Genomic DNA, 21565 nt, shown 5'->3' on the forward strand with positions numbered 1-21565 from the left:
GCTGCATCAGGATGTAACAGTATGTGAGTAATTGCATGTGAAATGGGGTCCCTGTCTGCGTTACTCCTGCCTCTCTCCTTCCCAAGCCATTGTGAAAATGGCTCTTTGGTCCATTTGCGTGTAGGAACAAACCAAGGTGAGAACAGAGCTTATTTACACCTTGCTGCCAGTGGAGGCTTAGGGGACGTAGCCCCACTTCACCTCAGCGTTGTGACGTATGAGGATCCGGGCACCTCAATGTCATCGCTGCATGCTCATCCGCGTCAACATAACAACATTCCATAGCTCACAATCATCCCTGCTTTACATGGCTGGAAGCCGCTCATCCACAAACGAGTGGTAACGATGCTAATGTGACTGTGATGACAGCTACACGACCCCACAGCACACAAACCCACCACTCCTGCATCACTCTGGCTGCGGCAGGTCTATTATCACCCGTGTGCTTAATTAGAGCGAGCGTTACAGCAGCTTGCAGGGCAACACACCAGCCACCGGCTCCTCCCCGGGGAGGGTGAGCTGTGGCCGGTGGTGACGGGGCCGACGTTTGACACAGCCGCATGAAAAGGAAGCCCCGGCGCTGATCAAAGAGAGATGGGCGGAGCCCGGTACCTGCCTACAGAGTGGCAAGTCCGTTTTACTGCTCAATTACCCACCTCATCAGCAGGATACACCTTGCACTTGTTTTACAGGAGTTCTCCTGTCTGTATGAGGAAGAGGTTACTGCTCTGCGTAAGAGGTGGCTAGATGGGGAAGGGAGAGGGTCTTAATATTTTCCTCCTATGGAGACAGTAATGCTTTGTAAAAGATCTGCACATCCTGAGCTGCAACACGGAATCGCTGTCACTTCCTGAGTCAAGCAGTCACAGCGGTTTCCACATTCCAGGGTGATCAAGTGTGGCCCTCTTCCCTCTAATGCAGATGAATAACCTTCATATTTTGGAATATTTGGGAATACCAGGGGTTCATTCACAAAACACAAAAGCAGGCACTTGTTTAGGAAACCAACAGACTTTGACAAACATTACACTCTTTACTACAAGTTATTCCAGCATGCCAAATTATGTAATCTTAAACTTTTTTAAAGGATGTCAAGAACGGCTTGAAATAATGAAAGGCTTCAGTACACAATGTGTAGAGTAAGTGCTACTTCTTTTAAAGTGTTGCCTAGACAGACGGCTTGTTTTCTGTAGCTTGGGCGCAAAAGGTGTTTTGCCTTTGTGCTGTTGTGAAGACATTGTTCTTGGGCCAGAAACAAGCGCCTGAAATTAGCATAAGTATGGACAGAAGGGCAAGCAGCTATGGTTCAATCCCTGCACTCTCACTTCCCATTCTCACCTCTCACCATTCTCTCCAGCGTCTCCATGAGATCAAGGTAACACCTCCATTCAGTCCAAAGCCACAGAGCCAGGATATGTGAAACATGGCCAGCGCTAAAGCGGCATCAAAGCTATTTACTGCTTTTGAGCACGGGATCAAAGGTGGTCCCCTTCTCTGGAATAACAGCCAAGACTTCCTCATAATTTATCACGAGCGTTACCGGAGTGGGGTAACCCTCCCCGCTGCATCTGTTCAGAAACTGGCTAGGAAGCTTCAGGAGAAGCAGACATGGAGTGCAACCTCACCGCCTCCCCCCAACTCCTCGGCATTAACCTCGGCATTCATGCGTGTGATTGACACAAGACCAGAGGAAGTGCATATCTTCTCCAGGCGCTGTCTGTGGAGAATTAACGCCTTCACAGAGTACTGCCACTGAGCCCAGAGCGGAAGGAACAGGAGTTTCCATGGGAGGGTCAAGGGAGGCATGGAGGAACAGAGGGCAAGCAGAGGGTGGGAAAGTGGATTCGGTGTGCTGGGGTAGGGTCGGGGGGGGACCTGTGCAGTGAAGGGGCCTTTAAAAAGCACACGCAATTTGCCGTTATTGGACACCACCGGTACGGCTGTTGCTTGGGCCGGGAGGGGGTGCCTCACGAGCTAACTACAAAGCCATATGCTGGAGATGGCCTGTCTCACAGCTCTTCTGCAGGGCTGCATAAGATGTGCTAAATGATCACAGGGCTTGCTGGACCCGCCACAGTTCCGCCGGCTTCCAGATGTCCCCCACAGGCCAGGATAGCGTGCAATGAGCCCGTGTCCAAATCATGCTGCAGAAAAGCATAACATGAGCTAACCATTCGGAAAAGGCCAGCTACTCTTATTTTGAGCAGCATAAATCTTCTACAGATGAAAGTGCCTGAGTTTTTATCAGTCTCACTGTGCTATCATGGGTAATTGGGGATTCAGAGTGGTCATAGAGGTCACATTCCAAATGTCTAGCAAATGTTTCACAAAACAGAACTGCTTTTGGTATAAATAGTTAAGGCATACTTGTCAGGTCACTAAAACAAAAAATGGTAAGTTTTTTTTTTCAGTTAAGTTGAAAGATAATTAGCTAAATCAAAAGAAAAGAACAATAAACTAAACCGGCTAAACATTAACATGCTTATGCACGTTGAAATTGAGCACAGCATAAACCTCATAAAATCTAACGGCAAATAAAAAATTATGCTTAGATGAAATGATATGTTAAAAATAAATGGTGGAGAATCAGCGTGGTGGATCTGTAGTTTCGGAACTTGATCAAGAAGCAGGGCATGAGCTTCATCCTATTGACTCTGTTGCCAGAGTGGATAATGGACCAATTTCAACAGAGACTCCATCATTAAATAGCAATGTTTTATCTATATCTGGATCTGAGACTGTGCCTTCATCAGGAAAAAACGAACCTAAATGTTAGTCCACTAACGTGAGGGGTGTTGTTGAAAAGAAATGATACTAAGAGGCAGCGTGCGTCTTGACATGTTTTTCTGTCCTCTTTGCTATTTTATTATCATTTATTGCACTGTTTGCTGACATTTAAAGATTCACCATGAAATGGATCTGATTCATCAGCAACAAACTCTCACAAATGTGGAGGGGGAAAAACAGGTTTGGATTTGCTCCCTTGTAGGGCGTTGTAGGCAGAGGGGGGTTGACCACTGCACACAGTATGTGAGGTTTCTGTCTCTTGCCTTCTTTTGTTTTCTGGAACAAGACTTTTAAGATTTGACTGGACTTACAGGCTCCAGTAAATCACATCTCAGCTAAATTTAATTCTTAGCTTTTCTAAGGAGCTATGTTTGCTATTTTGGAAACATTTAAATCATTTCTATGCAGAGGGGAATGGGATTTTTTCCTACTGCTAGTAAATACCCACGAGACAACATAACCCTGAATTATTAAAGTATTAAACTGAAGCTACCACACACTTCTAGGGTTCATGTGTGAGTTAAGTAAACACAGATGTGAGGGCCAGTGGAATATAGAGATGATTATTAAGTCATAAAATGTTTTTTCCTTTGTCCTGAAGCAAAAAAGAAAAAACAATGTCTTATATTGAGGTATAAATGTTTTATAGTAAAGATTGTGCTTGATTTTTTGTTTGGCTTTGTATAATGTAATAGCCTGAGTGTAACCATGTTGTTGTGGAACATGGTGCAGACTCAGAATATAATGTTTGAAAACTTGGGTTATAGTTGCTTTAAAACATAAAGCAACTTTATAATGTGGTTTTACATTGACAGATTTTCAGTTTTATGCCAGTTTTATGTCATTTTATTACTTTGAAGGGAATGCCAGACATCAATTTGGTGACTGTTATTTTGAAGATATAATATGTGATGTTTAACATCCACTACCACAGTTGTGTCAACAGTAATAGGTGAATAAATGCTGTGTCTGTCATTAGCTACTGATGTTAAGGATCATATATTAAATCTTCAGACAGAAGACAGAATCGAACAGAATGACCACAGCTACTGTTTCAGTCATCCAATGTCCAGTAAAATCCACTGGATGACTGATTTATTTATAGACTGTAAGAGTGTGTGCATCCTTTTGAGGATTCTTTCACTGTCACATTAGCAGAGTTGGAGCTCCACACATGAGGAAGAGCGGTGTGAATTCCTCTAAGCAGACTTTTCCGTTAACAACCTGGTTTGAATTCTTCATAGGTTGGGCACCCGCCTCATGAACAAATAGGCTTATGCACATACATAGATTACGCATCTGAATCAGAACAGGTAACTACACCACAACAGTTAAAAAGTCACAATACACACTACATACCATAAACAATGATTGACAGCACTGATGTCATCCCACAGCTATTAGTAATAGTAACAATATTTTGAACTATATCCAAGCCGAGTTATAATTTTTGAAAAGTAATAAAAACAACAACACCAAAACTCCCCACTCAAAACTCAAAAGTCTATTCTTAACCAGCAGTGAGGATCAGTTTATATAACTTACATTTTAACTAAGAGATAACAAAAGATTTCAAACATTATAAACTTAAATGTCAACTGATATGAAATTCTGAGTATTTTCCAAAATATTACTTGACTCAATTTAAGAGAAAGTAGGGTCGTATGAAATAAAACATTGTTTTACTTTTTTGGGTCAGAAGTCAGCGTTCTCCAGCAAACACGATCACCATCTGAGAATGGAGCAGACAGGAAGCACACACCCTTCCCGCTACTTTCCCTCACATCTGACTTCCACTTCCACACGCTCCCTCCATCCCTCCTTTCAATCTCTGGGTGCCTTCCTGATGTGGAAAGACTGCATAAGTGCCATTATTACTTCACACATTATGTCAGCAAAGTGTTCCTCGGTCAACCCGTGTTTACTGCTCCCCGCCATGTCGTTTAAGACGCCTGACAAGCAAACCTACCGCACCGCAGCCCGCGATGTCAAGACGCCACCCGTTTCTATTTTAGCATTAGGCTCGTTCGGACCTTTGCCAGACTCTCCGTCCATACGAGCACGTCGATGAGCGTCGGCTTGGCTGTTGCTGAGATAAAGCCTATAATGGTGGCTGGTATAATGTAGTGGTTAACAGTGCTGCTTATCCTGTAGTACCCTGTGCTATACCAGTAACACTCCTTGGGCAAGACTCCTAACAGTACACTCGCCTACCTCTGTAACATGATTCTAAATTATAAGTCACTCTGTATAAGAGAGTCTGTTAAATGTAAATATCTAAGTGTCACGGGAACAGTCTTTCCAAAGCTCAGTGACACAGATATGCACACACTGTGCTATCACTAGGTGAAACTGTTTGTTCATGACTACCTTTCAATGTCCTTTCAGACGCATCCGCTTATGTTTGGAAGCTGACATATGGCCAACAGGTCCAACAAGGCAGGTGGGATGCCTCCTTCAATCTTTATCTCGCTCCCCTGAATACAGTGCGGCTTAGATACAGTCATGCTGAAAAGAGGAGGACAGGTTGCAGGCAAACTCTTTGGGGTTCAGTTTCCACAGTCGCTGGCTCCTCTCTTGGCTCTTTTGTGTGGGCTTGCTCCTTGGCCCCTCTTTGGGGCCTTGGTTCAGCGGCGCAGTGGCAGTTATGAGCGGAGACATAAGACACCATCAGCATCGGAGCCGTGGACAGTAACCACACAAAGAGTGAGCTGCTGTGAGCTGCCATTGGAGCATCCACTTGGGAGTCGTTCAACCGTAAACAGTCATGTGCTAAAGTTCAATCACTAGCACTTCACTGTGGAAACTCTTGAAAAAGCTGCAGCAATATGATCCTTATTTGGTAAAATTATTAAATGGATTGTTAAAATTTGTTTGAAGTTTGATATTTGAAATTAAAATGAGCAAACAGATGGTTTTGAAAAAATTATTTCAAAAGAAAACTGAGTTCACACTATCCAATCAAGTTAGCTAATTCTAATTCACTGTCATCTGAAGAGGGGTTAACTGGAACTATACAGATACCATGGGTCAGCAACAAATCGACGTGTCCCTCCTTTGTCATTTACAACGGCGGGATACTGGACAAGGATTTCTGTGCACAAACATGAAGGGGGAGGCAAAAAATAAGGGGGGGGGGGGAACCTGCGGGAAACGTTTCCAAAGTTGGTTCACTGAATGGCCCAATCGCCGTGGCAACAGGATCACTTCATCAGTTGCAGGGAACAGATGGTGGGTGTGCAACAGGCAGCATATGTTCCAATGAGCTGAGGCCATTCCTACAGATGGAGGGTGGGGAGAAGGCAGGGTCTGAAACATAACCTGACATTTCCTCCTCATTCGGAGCTACATTGTTACGAATCACAAAGAGAGATTAGCCCACACCAGTGAATAGATGCACAAAATCTCTTTAAAGGTAAATTACTTACAGTCCCTAGAAATTCTCCACTGCCTCAGGTTAACCGGGCTGGGTGGACTGGCCATATTTCATCCAGCACGCTGGGAAAGAAGTGGATTGCTTTTCACATTCTGGGTGATCTATGGCTGTCTTGTTCCCTAAGAAATAGCTTATTGCCATTTTTGAGGAGATGGGGCTTAGTTTTGGATGTTGCATACCTCCACAAACAGAAACAGGTCCTGGAATAGTTGGGACTTTGTTAAATTAAATTCAGTTTGTTTGCATTGAGTTTTACCAGACATTGGCATTCAACAAGAGAAACTCCATGGGATGACATGAGAAGGAAGTCCTGACACAAAGCCACAAAGCCACAAAGACTCGAAAGGGAAAGTCATCCATCAATAAATAGTGTCTCAATAGTCACTGAGGAAATGTACGTAAATAGGTTTGAAACAGAACTGCTTGGATCTGAGAAGATCTGATCTGAAAAATATACCCATATATATGTTTGGTTCTTCTTTTGGGGCAGAGTCTGTGAGGTATTAAAATCTACATAGACCCTCTGATGAAATCTAAATATTCTAAATAATTTCAACCTGGAAATCTAAATAATATGTTTAACCTTAACCTAAATATTATTCAGACATAACAACCAAAGAACAAAAATTACAAAACAATACCATGATGTACTGCACATCACTATAGTGCACATCACTATAGTGTAAATTTTGAATTAAATTTCTTAATAAAACAGAAACAAAAGCAAGGGCACATGAAATTAAAGTAGAAAAACATTCTTTCTGCTGATAATGTCCATGCAACAAATATAATTTCTACAATCTATGAAACATGCACTCTGTTACTCTCAAAAACAAGCTGGCATCTCAAATGACCTCCTCACAAAAACACAGCAAGCAACCCGGGGCCCTCAGCTGAAGCTGGCCTTGCTCATCATAAGTGTTTGAGAGGAAAGCAAGAAATACCAGTGTTTGACTAATGGGTCTCTTGTGTAGAGTTTTTGTCAGTCAGAAGACAAGAAGGCTGAAGTGGTCAGCAGTGAAGCCCTTTTTGCCCACAGTTTTCTATTTTTCTCTGTCGGTTTTTGTGTATCAGTTTGAGTCCATATACAATTACAGCAGGGGTAGAACTGTGCCTGGTTCCTGCATTTTACAGTGCTCTGTTTATAGCCGTTACTGCAAATATCAGGCTTTGTTTATTCATAACAGTTCTATATTTTTAGAGACTTGAATAATCAGCCCAATGTTTTGTAAAGCTACACCAATATTCCTATATACACATAAACTAAGTACAAATCAAAACAAGTCATACTACTAAATCCCTACCTGATGCTAATTTTAAATGATCTTTTTGTGTCAGGGAGCAATTACAGTTGTTCCAAGACACTAGAAGAGTCATTTTAAACTACAAAATGACTTGTGTTTTTTTCTTCCTAGACCAAGACTTGGGAAAGAGTTTTTTTATTGGAAGGTACTTATTATAGAAAACAGAACAATCTATAATTACCACCATTACCACTATCATCAAGTTAACACTTATATATCCTTATATTGTATGTGGATATCATAAGCTTGCTATAATAGGATTTGGAGTCCATTTCACCATAATTAATCCTGTTCAGGTTTTTATAATTCCAATTTAAGTATACATTTATGGTTCCAGCACCACTTAGCACCATAACCCATGGTTTATAGTTCTACTATAGAATTCAGGTTTGAGAGTGTTTGTGAGCTGTACAAGCTGACCTGGCATGGTAGTGGTAACTTGGTAGCAGGGATCAACCAGGATCAACCAGGATACTGAGGTCCATACTGTAGAAACTTGACCTAGACTATTAATTTTAGTTTAATAGCCAAGTACTACAGATAAATAGTACAACAGACTAAAAGCTGCACTGAGGTCAGTTGGGAACCAGTTATGTGGATGGTGAATAAGTAGCGTTGGAATGCAAGCCTATACATAATGCAGACTACACGCCACCATAGCATTATCAGAACGCTGTATTCTGATATTCAGTTTCATAATAGCAGATACATAGGTGAAAAAAAACTGAAATGACCCAGGCCTGGACCTTGGTGATCTCATATCTAGTTACAGATCTGTTTGGTAGGGATATGCACTTAGCTTGTCTCTTGTAGAGTTTGTTGTGTAACCATGCAATGTGACTAGGAGTTCAAAAAAGATGAGCCAACAAGCTTCAGAAGGTGGAGGGCTCATCTACCCTTTTACACAGTGGATAGAGTCATCAGGTAGGGGGTGAGCTATGCTAGACCCATAGCTGGGAAAAAAAAACAAAAAACTGGTTACAATAATAAAAAAAAAAAATCCCAATTAAAAAACAAGAAGAAAGAAAGAAAAAACCTTAGGCCTTAAAAACACTAAACTTTAAGCAGCTGTCCCAGCTTTAATCTGCGGCTCCTTCGGGCCTAGCATTCTCTCCCTCCTGTTCTGTGAAGGAAACAGAGATGACGGAGTGCCAAAGTCTGGGTTCCTGTGGTGGAGCCCACCCCACAGTGCTTGCTGCACAACAAACGCTCTGATCCCCACTATGGCTACTATGATGGCTGCCTCTCACCACTGATGGGCCAGCACCAGATCCCCCTCACGCCAGCTCATGCCTCAGCCCACCGGCCTGTGACCACAGCGCCATGGGCACAGAGTCTATATTTACCATTAAAGCCTGTGCGTGCGCACACATACAGAGGAACACATGCACATGAACACAAACACACACTCAAACTATAATTGAATGGATACAAAGAACAATGTGCTGTGCTGCTAATTTTGACACACACAAAGTGTAATTAAATTGATGATGCATTGATAATAATAATTCAAAAACTTTTTTGTTTTTTTTAAAGACCCACATGCTGCATATAGCATAAATTAGATAAATGATAAAATACAACAGAAAGGTTGAAAAACAACTCGGGGAAAACTACTTTGTACTATACATTGGTTGTTAGATGGTAAAACTTTATCTCTGCACAAGACGTGTATTTATTAAATTATGTAGACCACCCTCTCAGATTTGTTGTATGCATGTTTAACCTTGAGTGGAGTCTTATGTCATTGTTTATGTCATCATGTCGTGTTATCATCATGGGCCTAATTGCATTATATATATTAGGCCTAATTACATGTCTTACTGATATGTTCCACAAAAGCGCACCTACATTTCACAGCATTAAAAAAGTCTTGTCAATGATCTCATTGTCAAACATTCAACAATCTGGTGTACTTTTGGTAATGAATAAATCCATCGCCTCTGCTTCCTGCCATTCCTACATGCTTTACCCATGCCAAGGTCAAGGCATGTGTTTATATAGCTCTGTTTTTCATTCCACTGTGGGCTTCATTTTCTATAGATGTAAGGAAGAGCTGTGGAACTTTCTCCATATCCTATTTCCTCTGAGCTGTTTTAAGGAATCCCAGCAGAGGCTCTGGTTCACGGCCTCACAAGTAAATGGAAGAATGGCCCAGACCAGGGTTTGTCTACTGCACGCTAACATTAACATTTTAACATTTGGTTCCAGTGCTATGTGCTAGCATTGCATGCAATGCTTCACTGTTATCTAGCTTGGCAAAAATATAAACAGCATGGCGTATTTTCAGAATTTCATTTAATCATACCTTAGTTTCAATGTACCAAACATCAGTTTGAAATGTCAGGTCATTGCAAGTAATTTAACCACAGATGACATTTTGTGGATATTTTGAGACAAGGTCATACTTATGTCAGTATTGTTTGTTCATAAACTGAACCTTAACCCAAAAAGCAACCATATCAAGTGTTGAACTGATTCAAACAAGCCTCACGTCACAGTATCCAATGAAAAGCAAAGTTTACATACATGATGGAAGATCAACAAATAAAATGAGACACATGACAAGCATAACATATTAATAAATCTTTTTTTTTTTTTTTTATTCATTGCAATGGTTTGACAGTTTTATATATTTCCAAATGAAATCCGGTAGGTATAGGCTCAGTAAATATGTTACAAGTTGCTAATTAAGAGTCTGAAATACTACCTATCATTTTTAGAATATATTGCTACTATAGTTTGAGATAACAGACATGAACAAACAAACAAAAAATAAATAAAATTATAATCAAAGTTTACATATGTTCAAGGAGAGAGCTGAAAGTAATTCTCACGTCTAAAACCATACAATTTATCTGGAAATGCAAATGCACCCTCTGAACTGAGAACCATCCCTCCAAGGTTTGCTAATTCCAATAATCTTCACATACATTATCATTCACATTTGTCTAAATCACAGTTTGGCTAATTGCAAACCAGCCCCTCTCATCAGTCATCTTCTCCATACAGGAAGTCGTACATATAAAGGTAGGAATTATGTGACATTGGATTTGCCCCAGACCAAAAGACTTGAAAGATAAGAGATCATCTGAGACTAATTATGGCTGAAGATGAATATTCGTCACGGCTGGGTTTGGCAGGGACTGTAGAAAGGTTCCATTTTTGGCCCAGACTCTTATCATCCACATAATAGGGAAAAAAGCCAACAGGCTCCAACAAAAACTGCTGTGCGCAGTTTAGGATATCGCAGAGGAGGAGGTTCTAGAAGGAGGTGGAGTATCCCTCTCTGCTTAGGAAGGCTACTTCACTTAGACCTTTCAATGCACTTTCATTCTTCATCTTAACATACTGATTTTTTTCCCTTTACTAACCGCATGTTCACTGTATGAGCCAGTGATTTTTATACACCAGCAATGAGGACAGGTGCTTTTCCTGTTGAGTTTTGCTATTACTCAGTCCTAATGATTATTATCCCAAATATCTTTGGTGAATTTGTGCTAGTTGTCAGCATGCAGACATCCCTGCATTCATAATTACAGTCTGGGCAAATATACTCAGTAAATGAGGAGTTTGTTCTGAAACTGCCAAAGGCAACTGGAAGTCTTAAGCAGTCGTGAAACAGATTCCCAAACCTACAATAGACAATGGAGTGTGAACACAGACAGGTACATCACTGAATAGTGAAGGATTGATAACAAACCAACAACTCAAATTCTGGTGCTTCTCTTCACCTGAAGATAAAGCAAGTGGCTAAAAGTACAGTTTACGTCTCATACTTGGATGATGCACAAACCCCCTCCAGGACTGTCCCTTTTCCTGAATGCTGGTGGCTCAGTGGAAAGCAGGTCTTTGGTTTTCGAACGGAGGCCATCTGTGAAAACATTATTAGAGAACTAATCATCAGAATGAGCGATTAAGTAAAATTATATCATGAGCGCACTGAATAGGTGACAAAAGCAACTAATCTGAGAGTAACATATCTTCACAAAAGTCTAGGCCCAAACACACCTTGGAGCAAGGTGATACCTTCTTCTGTTGGGATGTCTTGACCTTGGTCTTTGTCTTTGACCTTGTCCTAAGGGAAGGAAGGCACAACAGAGTTAGTGTATGATTCCTGTTTCTGATTAAATAGTAAGCAAGTTTCTTTTTCCATAGATGTTTACTTTCCTTAAAATATGTTAATGTTAATAGTGTTCCTCACACAGATGAACAAAGTTCAATATTTCTTTACGAGACAGTTATTTATTCTGTATTTATATACTGACAAGGAAGCTTACTACCACAATGAAATTCAAGTATATTCTAGTGAATATTTGTTTTATATTTGCATATGCATATTTGTAGTATGTTTGTAATGTGCTCTACTTTACCGTGTATGTGATATGCAGTACCTCTGGGTTGATCACTATAGTACAACTCTGAGGTGCTAAAGATTTGGGATCCACTCTCTCTGTGATGCTCACCATGAATGGGCCCCTCTGAGGAAATTACAGTATCATTTAAATGTGATTTTAATTATGGGGTTCAATCCCCCAGAATAAGCATTTGCTATAGAGCAAAGAGATTGCGAATCACTGGAAACATAAACCATACAATTCTCCGAAGGCCGAACTCCACCACCGCCTCCCCACAAGCCTGAGGCAGTGATTACCAGCTCAAATGCAGACATAAATTAGAGACAGACTTTTTATATGTTCACTTCGATATCATATTTCTACTGACAGAATGCTTGTTCTGAAATGCAGAACTTCATAACTGAGGAACAAAGGGATGAATAACCTCAAGGAAAAATTCACAAGAGGAAAAAAAAAACACACCAGACCACTCAGAAACACCAGTACATATTTGCATTCTTTTGTTGTTGGGTTTTTTCTTTCGTTTTGGTCTTTCAGTTTTATGGGGAGTTACACTATAACCACTTTTCTGCTTTGCATTTTCACCTGAAGGAAGAATAGTATTCAGCGTGCACAAGAGGCCAGCAATTTCTCCTTCGTTTAGAAGCCCCTTCATTCAGCTCTAGTTTGGACTATGCAAGGCAGTGTATACAAACAGTGAAGTACAGCAGTGAAGATATGGTGTTAAAATGAACCAAAACAGTAGACATGCCACTGAGACACACAACATGCCCTCCGTGCACTGTGCTACATCAATAGAAAAACCAGATGGAGACAATTTCACCATAAGGCCTCTTTTAATCTCCCTAAGGAACCACAGCATTCTGTATGCCAGTTGAAAAGAAACGGGGCTCCAGGAGTTTGTAACAGCCCCCACATTGTAATTTTGTTGTCTTGTTATGTTACTTAATATAGATCACCTCCTATAAAAAGCAACCCAGAATTATTCTTGTTATGACAAAGCAGTGCCTGTATCTAAAGCTGCCTGGCAGCAGAGCATTTTACTGCAATAGAACAGATGGGGTGTATTATCCAGACTGCTGGATATTGTTTATCTGCAAGAGGCACCAGAACAGAACTACCTTTAGCGGTGTCCTCTCATACCCCTTATTCCATGCTTTTATTCCTAAAATGCACGGTGATAGCACACACCTTTAAAAAATTTGCTACGGACTGATCATCAAGTCAACCATGATTGATATGAAAGTAAAATCAAAATGTTTTGCTTGCTGTTCAATTTTTAACTGGTTATTACTGGGAATAATTACTGGTTATTGCTGGGAATTACTGGTTCACAAATCAAAACTGGTCTCACAGTTTTCAAGTGTCACTGCTGCACATAGTGTTTGCCAGCTCTTAATTTAATCTAAGCAAACATCACTCTAAACACAAATTGGATGGTAATTTAGCTGTACACAGTCAAATGGAGTAATCCGGACTATGAATCACAGATAAACTAGTACAAGAGCAACTGCTCTCTCACCATGCTGAAGTCTGCGTGGCTGGCTGGGGACAGTGAAGCCATGCCTCCTGCAGGATCCCAGGACTAGCTCTCGAAGCGAAAGGAAGAGTGATAACCAAGCAGGCTGGAAGGAAAACGTCACACTTGATATCACGCCAAAATGTTTATTTGAATTACCCTATATAAAACAAGAAATTGTTATGAACGAGTACAGTGTCAGTGTCAGTTTTCCAAGTTCAACAATATATTCACAACTGTCATACTCTGAGACAATCCTCAAGGCTCAATATTAGGGTCAAGCCGCGTCTTTATGGCATCATTTATAGACATGATTGCATTTATTTTTTATTCAAGATCATGCTTTAAGGAAAGGCTTCATTGTTTTTTCAGAATATATCTATTTAACATTCCTACTGGGCTTATAATAACCAGATTTACATTTTGAGTAAGTCATTACTATAAATTAGAAATCAGGCTAAATTATATGTTAATAAGTAATGTAACTGTAGTATTAAGTCAGTTTTAAGTCTCCCTTAATTAATTACATGTCTGATACAATCACCCAACATTCATGGGAAGGTTCCCTTTACTCACATTGCCGTCTAGAAGCTCCTCTTTAGGACAGCCAGAGTGAGCTTGCAGGTACTTAGAATGGAAGAGCAAGCCATCAAAGGTTTTCCAAGGCATTAACTCAAGCATTGGAAAAGGAAAACCACAGGCACTGTTGGCTGCACTAACATATGTCAGGCCCCGTACAAATAGTGATCCAAGCTGCACAGCCCTTGAGTCTACCTCAGGAACCTGCATGAAATTTAACACAATGGAAATACATGAAAATATGGAAATCCAGTCTGCACCAAAACTACGTGATTGTCAATCTTAATCAAACAACACTGCCATCATGACCAGATGATCATACCACCAGTGTCCAATGTTGTGCAAGTGACCACGTTTTGGCTAGAGGGAAGAGCCCATGGAAGCGACCCTGAAGTAGCAGTAGAGAAAACGGGGGCGCAGGGGAGGGAGGAGGCAGATGTTCCCCCATTCAACCGTCCGCTGCTCACCTGGCTCCCTCCCCCCAGTCGGTGGAGATAAGAGAAGGACTGATTAGCTTCTGTGACACCGCAACGAAAGACTTGCCTGCCACCTGCTCAGCTCTCAAACACAGCTTAAACCAAAGCAAACAAAAGGCAGGCAACAGATAAAGCCAACGTGACAGAGGGAGTCGATGTCCCGCACCACCATGCTATCATTTCAAATATTACGCTGCTTGCGCCTGCTAGCTGTTTTCCGTTCTGGAGTTTGCTGATGCAAAGGGAGCATTTTTAATTCACTTGTTTGACAACATCCTAAGAGCTGGATATTATGTAGATGATTTGGGAAAAAAAGAAAAACGAATTTGAGAAGCCTGGTAGTGAATATCTAGGCAATGGTTATCAATGATAACCTAGTGTTAGAGACAGCAAGCAATTTGCAAGCAAGAGTGGCAGCTGTTCTTTCAGCATCTGACCACAAACAATGGGAGCTTCTCCAGCCAGATGCCTGGATAGCTCCAGCAGGGCCTGGGGGCAGTTTAACATTAATAGCAACTGTTAACCCAGTAAGCTATCCATGCACTTGTGTAAAGATACTTCATCTCATCTGTGCTATTTTACATCTGGAAACATCCACACATAGAAAAGCATGTTGAACAAAAGTGTCAAACATAAGTGTGTAAGTGTTGTGTATCAAGTACTTGGATTTACCTTGTTACTGGGGGGTTTACTTTCATTTCACAACTTTTCTCCAAAAGATAAATAAGAGTTCCTCGGGTGCCCTTAACTGCTGTCTCGTTAAGACTTTGTGGTTACTTAAAAGCATCAGAGGCAGCGCTTAGCACCATTTTATGCTCACATTCCCTCACTGCCACAAAGCAGCACTGGGGGGAGGGGGTGTGAAGAGATTAGAGGGGGTTATCAAGCAGCCCCTGGAGACTCTCCTGCCATCTGTCTAGCTCTTAAAGCCAGCTACAAGTCCCGTCCCCTGCTGGCCCTCCACAACCCCCACCCCCACTATCCCCTTTTCACATTTCAGGCAGATGTGACAGTGTCGCTCCTGATGGGACACAACAAAGGCGCGTGCAACAGGTGCTCCCGTCTTCCTCTGGCACATGGGAGGCAAGAGATCTTTGCACGCTTTCATCTGGCCAGTGGCAGGCTGTCACCGGCGCGCCTTAAGCACGTACTGACACACAGACCTGCTTCCCTGAGTCACTCAACAATTCAACACCTGCTTCTCTGTGCTCACTAAACACACTGATCCTGAACATGGTCACTCACCACCCAATGCATCGCTAGCAATATAAACTCGGCTAGCTCACTTGACCTCAGCTGAAACATAAACACACAGGCATGTACAAACACTGCTGACAAGCTCACAACAAACAACCATTAAAAAAAAAAAACGAACAAAAAAAAAAAACAAACATAAAAAATAGATCAATGCCCATTGCCTGGATGCTTACATTTTTTTAACCATGTTATGTCTTAAAGATATAAAATATATAATGGACAATAAAGCGAATACTAAGCAAATATTTATATAAGTATTTATTAAGTAGGTTCAACTGAACCATCTACAACATAGTCTTCCCATATAAAGATTACATAGGCAATAGAAGGTGGTGCCTTGCAAACTGATAAGCAGGAAAGTGGGGGGTTGTGGGGGTTGGTTCACGCAACACAGCATCAGGACACGTAAATCAAGAGGTGGCCCCGGATATTTCCCATGAGGCTCTAATTTGTCCCTCTATCGTCCATTATCTTGACTGTGGGGAGAGCGTTCAATCTAGCCACTCCAAAACCACAGGCCGCCCTTGGAGGCCGTGTCTGAAATAGCGTGCATAGTAGGTTTAAATTAGGGTGGGAGCTGAAATAGCCCTGTGGTTACCAGCGGGGACGTCTCGGAGCCCGTCACCAGAGCAATGCTCTCAGGTTCAGACCACAATTAGAGCAGTTTTTGGGTGGAATGTCGCAAGACGACCAAAAATTATGCCCCCAGTCTTTCTTTCCCTTTTTTTCTGAATAGTGAGAGTCCAATCCATCGCTCAAGACGACCTTTGGGGAAAAATGGTGGCCTTAATTTTTTTGCAACTTCATGAAGTGTCGGTTTGGCAAGGGAGAGAGGTATTTACCAGGAGTTCCTCACTGAGCAAAACAGCTTGCAGTCTCCTTGGGAGTACAATGTGCTTTAATCATTTACCATCACTCAAAACACTGTTTCTGTTTACAGGGAGTCTCTTTGAGGTTAAAAACCTCAAAGTGAACATGACCGGAGGGCACCTTTGAAATGGACTATGGATTATATTTGTCAGCTCCTGATGAAGCCAACAGAGAAATTCAGCTCAATTTGGTTATAATTTAAGGATCTGAATAATTGAAAACAATGTGCCTGACTTTCTCTCAACAGAGATGTAATGTATCTGGAGGTCCCCAAAGAGAGATAATGCTCATGTCACTTACGCTTGTCTGTTTCAGCTCTGTATAGGACTTGTATCTGATACAGACAGCTTGGCTTAGATATGCATCTATGTCTTCTAGGGAAAGGTGTTTAGCCTAAAATAAAAACAAATAGTCAGGTTCAGTTTTCTAGTGTATAAAACAAACTATCAGAAAACCATCATTAGAAGTCGATACATGAAGAAAGACTAATTAGAATAAACCACTGGGCATACCTACAGTCTGATAAGAACTACAACAACAAACACTCAACATGCAATGTTGATATAAGGCTAACCCAGGCTGTCAAATTGGAATACTATTAAAAATAATATGAGATGAAAAGCCGCATACTGTGATTTCAACTCACCTGAATAGCAATGTATGTTGTAAGACAAATCACAGCTACAAAAGAGCTGTCGAAATGATCAAGATCCTGAGAAAGGTCCTGCAGGTCAAATACAGCCAGGAAAGTGGACAAGCGCACACTTTTCACCTCAGATTCATTCCCAAACCACAGACCCATCAGGTCAGGAGTTCCCCCTGTTAATTGATCAGTACAATAAGTGAGAAAACTGAAAAGGCTGCAGGGCATACAGGGCTGCGCTCAGAACATTAGTTTGCTGCGTGTGCTGATCTAATAGTTCTCCAATCAAAAATCAATAAACACTCTATTATTAGGGCTATCAAAAAAGTATTAACAAAAGTATTAACTGTCACTGCAGTGATGTATGATGTCTGGTCCTTAAAACACATAGACCAGTTTAGTACTGCTAAAAGATTAAAATGCTTACAGGGAGTGCACAAAATCCTTAAATATATCATTTAATTTTTCTGCATTGTTATGCTACTGCCTATTACAACAAAATGGCAACATCACTGAGGCATCACACAATGCAACCACCAGCCTCTGCAAACCCTAGATCAGAAGAATCCAGCAACAGCAACAACATCTATTAAGAGAGTTCACTTTTGAGCTACTTTTAAGCATTTTTAATTGATTTCCAGAATACTGACTTCATTTTAGATTTTTTGTTGAGAAGATATGTATATAGCTCATGCTTATGTAAAGTACCTGGAAGGTTTGGGGCTTTTGGAGTCACTTTATTTGGCTCGTTAAGAGGATTTCCTGGAAAAACAAACCACTCCTTCACAGACAAGGTGTGACCACAAGAAGCTTGAAATGGAAACGTGAAAAGAATAATTGTTAAAAAATAACAAAAGAAGTCTAAAAACACAACATTTAAACCTATCTTTAAAATATGATTAATAGGATATTAGTCTAGATTCAAGCTATCAGTAAAATATTCAACTTTAGCAGCTCTGTTGTCAGACATCCTGCCTCTTGGTAAGAGTGCGACGTTCTCTTTAACCAATTGCTGAGTTCTTGCATTTTTTTTATCCACAAACACAGAGAGAAATTTGAATTTTCTTAAAAGTGACCACTGTATTTTGAGAATTAAATTGTAACTGAAAATAGAAGAATCCCACCTGGCAGTTCTGGTAGGAGAATACAGTAGATATGCTCTCTGATAAGTTGGTATAAAATGGCCTGTGGCAGCAACTCTGGCTCCTCCTCATCTTCCAGCGTATTACTGCACTCCACCACTCCATCATGTAGCACGTTATAGATCATAAAACACTCGGCTCGCACATGCTTCTCCTTGGCTGCCTGCAGCAAGGGGAATCCAAATTAGCCCAAATTAAAACTGTTTCTTCTAAAATAGTTATCTGTTGACCTGTACCTGTAATATGTCTTTGTTTATGTATTTTTCCATCACACACATCCGTTCCTGGGAAGGCAGGATTGATTCTAACCAAGGTGATGTTTGTCCTGGGAGTAAATATGACAGAATTCCTTTCTCTACCAGTTCCTTGTCTACTTTAGATAAAGGCATCAAAGAGATGCCATGCATTCCATCATTATTTGGGCGAACACTGGAAATGAAATCTGCTACAGAGAGGATCTTGTCACCCTTGTTCTTCTTCCCATATGAGGTCAAGGCATTTTTACGAAGGAAATGCAGCCGGTGCTCTGGCACAATATCGTTACCCAGAATGCATGCCAGGAGAGGAAGATCAGACTTTTGAAGCTTTAGGATGTCACACAGCTTTTCCCTAGAGAACTGCACTGTGGTCATATTTTCCAGTCTGAGTTTACTGATAGAAAGGTAAGGAACTGTGTCATAGATAACAAAGTCTGTATCCTGGCCAAGAATACCCATACATTTGTTACAGAGAGCATACTCAGCTATCTCAAAGTCACCTTCGCGAATAGAGCACCAGGTTTCTTGACCAAGAGACTTGAGGGCAAATCTGGTGAAGGTGGCAAGTCCTGAGGGGAGACACAGCATTTCTCCATCTGGTTGCTGACAATGATCTTTAATGTAGTGAAATATTCTTACTATGTCCTTGTTAACTCTCAGTCGTCGCTTTACCCATTCTGCCCGTTTCTGCTCCTCCACAGTCCCATCAAAAAAGAAAACTAACCGCAAGCCTGCAGCTGTGAATGCACCCACAAACTTCTCCAGTAGATGCATGTACTCTCGCCACTGTCCACCATGAACCCAAGCTTGACACTGATACCAGTACCTCAAACAAGCCATTCCGTCCACTACCACTGTAGGAATGATGTCATGGTGGCCTCTGGTATAAGCTACAGCCATTTGACGCAGGTCCACAGGCAAGCATATCTCTGGAGAGCAGGTTTCCATAAAGTACTGTAAGCCTTTCACACCCATGTCTATACATGTAAGGAAACTGGATTAAGAAATTCCTGGGGTATTCCTCTTTGCAGTAGTACACTTGAGGGAAGAAATGGGAAAATATTATTTGGATAACACTATTAATAAAATAAAAACTCTGAGACACTTGCTATCCACTTAATAATAATAATAATAATAATAATAATAATAATAATAATAATAATATTATATGTCAGTCATATGTGCAGCTATTTTTGGTAATTCATAGAGGGTTTATCCACTTTACCATAACTCTGCGACGAGACAGTGTATCTTTGGATAAGACCGTACTGGATAATTATGAGAAACTGCCTACCTCCTAGTTATTGCATACGTTTGAAAATTGTTTAATCAGTCAAAGATGCTGACAACAGACTACAATTTGCCAATAAACACTAACTTCTACTAAGCTAGCTGATGCTAACGCCTCCACAAGCTCGAAAAGAGCAAAGAACATTAATGTTTTGCGTTTGTCTAGGAAACATGTAAAACATTATAAAATATGTTCAAGCGCATTACCACAAAATTGTCACCTAATTAAGAAGCTGTTACACCGTCCACAGCCAGTGAACGAGTCTCAACTGTCCATGGAATTGTTTACAATGTGGCACACACTTCCTCTTCCGGAAAAGCCCTTCCAGGCAAATACCAAGTTAAAGGTGTATCACACCAAAGAACGGCGGATTTAGTATGATTACAATTAAATATTTCAATTGCTCTTTGCAAGATCTGTATGCTGTTTACATATGTATAAAACAAAAACACACACGCATGCACTGAATAATATATAGTTCTTACAAAGGATTTTTGTAATAATTAGCCTAATTCTTACAGAATCAATCGTGCAGTTGTTTGCATCTGTCACTAACACACAGGATATCAACATTTCTTAGTGGCCTCATTCAAAACCTCTAATCTTTTAACAAGAAACATATACTAGTGTTGCCTAATGACCAAGAAAACATTTTCAATAGTTTTTTATTTTCCCACATTTCCCTTTGCCTCTCAATTTAATCCTTCAGTTTCTGGTATAATATTGTATCTCTTTCACATCACACAACAACAGTGCCAATCTGGTAGAAGGGGGATCTATACTTGCATCCTTTATGCAAACTGAGCATATGTACATGGAGGAGAAAGGCTTGCGATTTGTCATAAAGCAATAGAGGAGCAAGTACCCTTGGTGTCTTTCTCACACAATGAGCATATAGCATACTGAACCCCTGGCCAGCTGCAAATAAAACCTGAACTACAACACGTATAGCTCACTTCTGCAATGTCTTTTAGAGCTTTTACCAGGTGTGCACCAGAGATCTAAAAAAAAATTCTGAACATAACAAATTCTTGTAGCTCACAGGTTTTCTGAACATAACAAATTCTTGCAAAACAACAACTTGTGTCTTGGAAGTAGACTACGTGTACTGCAGCCAATTCAGATTAGTAGCTAGAAAACAATATGAAAAAAACTTATAATGTTGTATACTTTTAGCAGCAGTAATACCGCAGCCTGAAAAAGCTTCACAAGTAACAACCTAGCTCCCTAACGACCAGTTTTGTGATTTCGTGAACTGATTTATTTATGCTTTCGAACCGGAGTTTATCAAACTAACAAAACTACCCCGGGGAAAGGAACGGGCGTTCTCCGTAGAACGCCTTGGCACGCGACTGTTCTCATTTGTAACCCCACCCGCTTGCTCTCTCACACGGCGCCCAAAACCTTTCTGTTACAATCGCTGGGTCACTACGAACATTTCATGCCCCAGATAGCTTCAGACCAAAGTAATTCTTACTTAAAATATAAAAACCTGCTCGTCAGGCTTGGAATTATCGATAATCTCGTAGCTAGGCCATTATACAGGGGGGAAAACAGAGGGAGCACAGATGGCACTTTGGTATTAGCTAGCCCTAGATGTTTTTCCTCAGTCGCGATGCCGAGTCGCTTCTTATCAATCTGACGCA

General features: G+C 40.9%; 1 protein-coding gene across 4 annotated transcripts; it reads right to left on the reverse strand.

Moving 5' to 3' along the window:
- Positions 1 to 9825: 9825 nt before the first annotated feature.
- Positions 9826 to 20225, reverse strand: fam120b (family with sequence similarity 120B). 4 transcript variants are annotated; one of them, XM_027002543.2, is made up of 11 exons: positions 20140 to 20225; positions 18608 to 19666; positions 18354 to 18534; positions 17938 to 18039; positions 17233 to 17405; positions 16887 to 16979; positions 13981 to 14187; positions 13408 to 13510; positions 11901 to 12008; positions 11539 to 11605; positions 9826 to 11401 (listed from the first exon to the last, which is right to left on the reverse strand). In XM_027002543.2, the coding sequence occupies exons 2-11, from the start codon at positions 19601 to 19603 to the stop codon at positions 11362 to 11364; spliced, it is 2070 nt and encodes a 689-aa protein (XP_026858344.2). In that variant the 5' UTR covers positions 19604 to 19666; positions 20140 to 20225; the 3' UTR covers positions 9826 to 11361. The 4 variants fall into 4 exon arrangements, with proteins under 4 accessions (XP_026858344.2, XP_026858342.2, XP_026858345.2 ...); XM_027002541.2 differs by having other exon boundaries at positions 20126 to 20225; XM_027002544.2 differs by having other exon boundaries at positions 11922 to 12008; positions 19854 to 20225.
- Positions 20226 to 21565: the final 1340 nt, after the last annotated feature.

This window comes from Electrophorus electricus, chromosome 11 (assembly GCF_013358815.1).
Source record: "Electrophorus electricus isolate fEleEle1 chromosome 11, fEleEle1.pri, whole genome shotgun sequence".
NCBI classification, from domain to species: Eukaryota; Metazoa; Chordata; class Actinopteri; order Gymnotiformes; family Gymnotidae; genus Electrophorus; species Electrophorus electricus.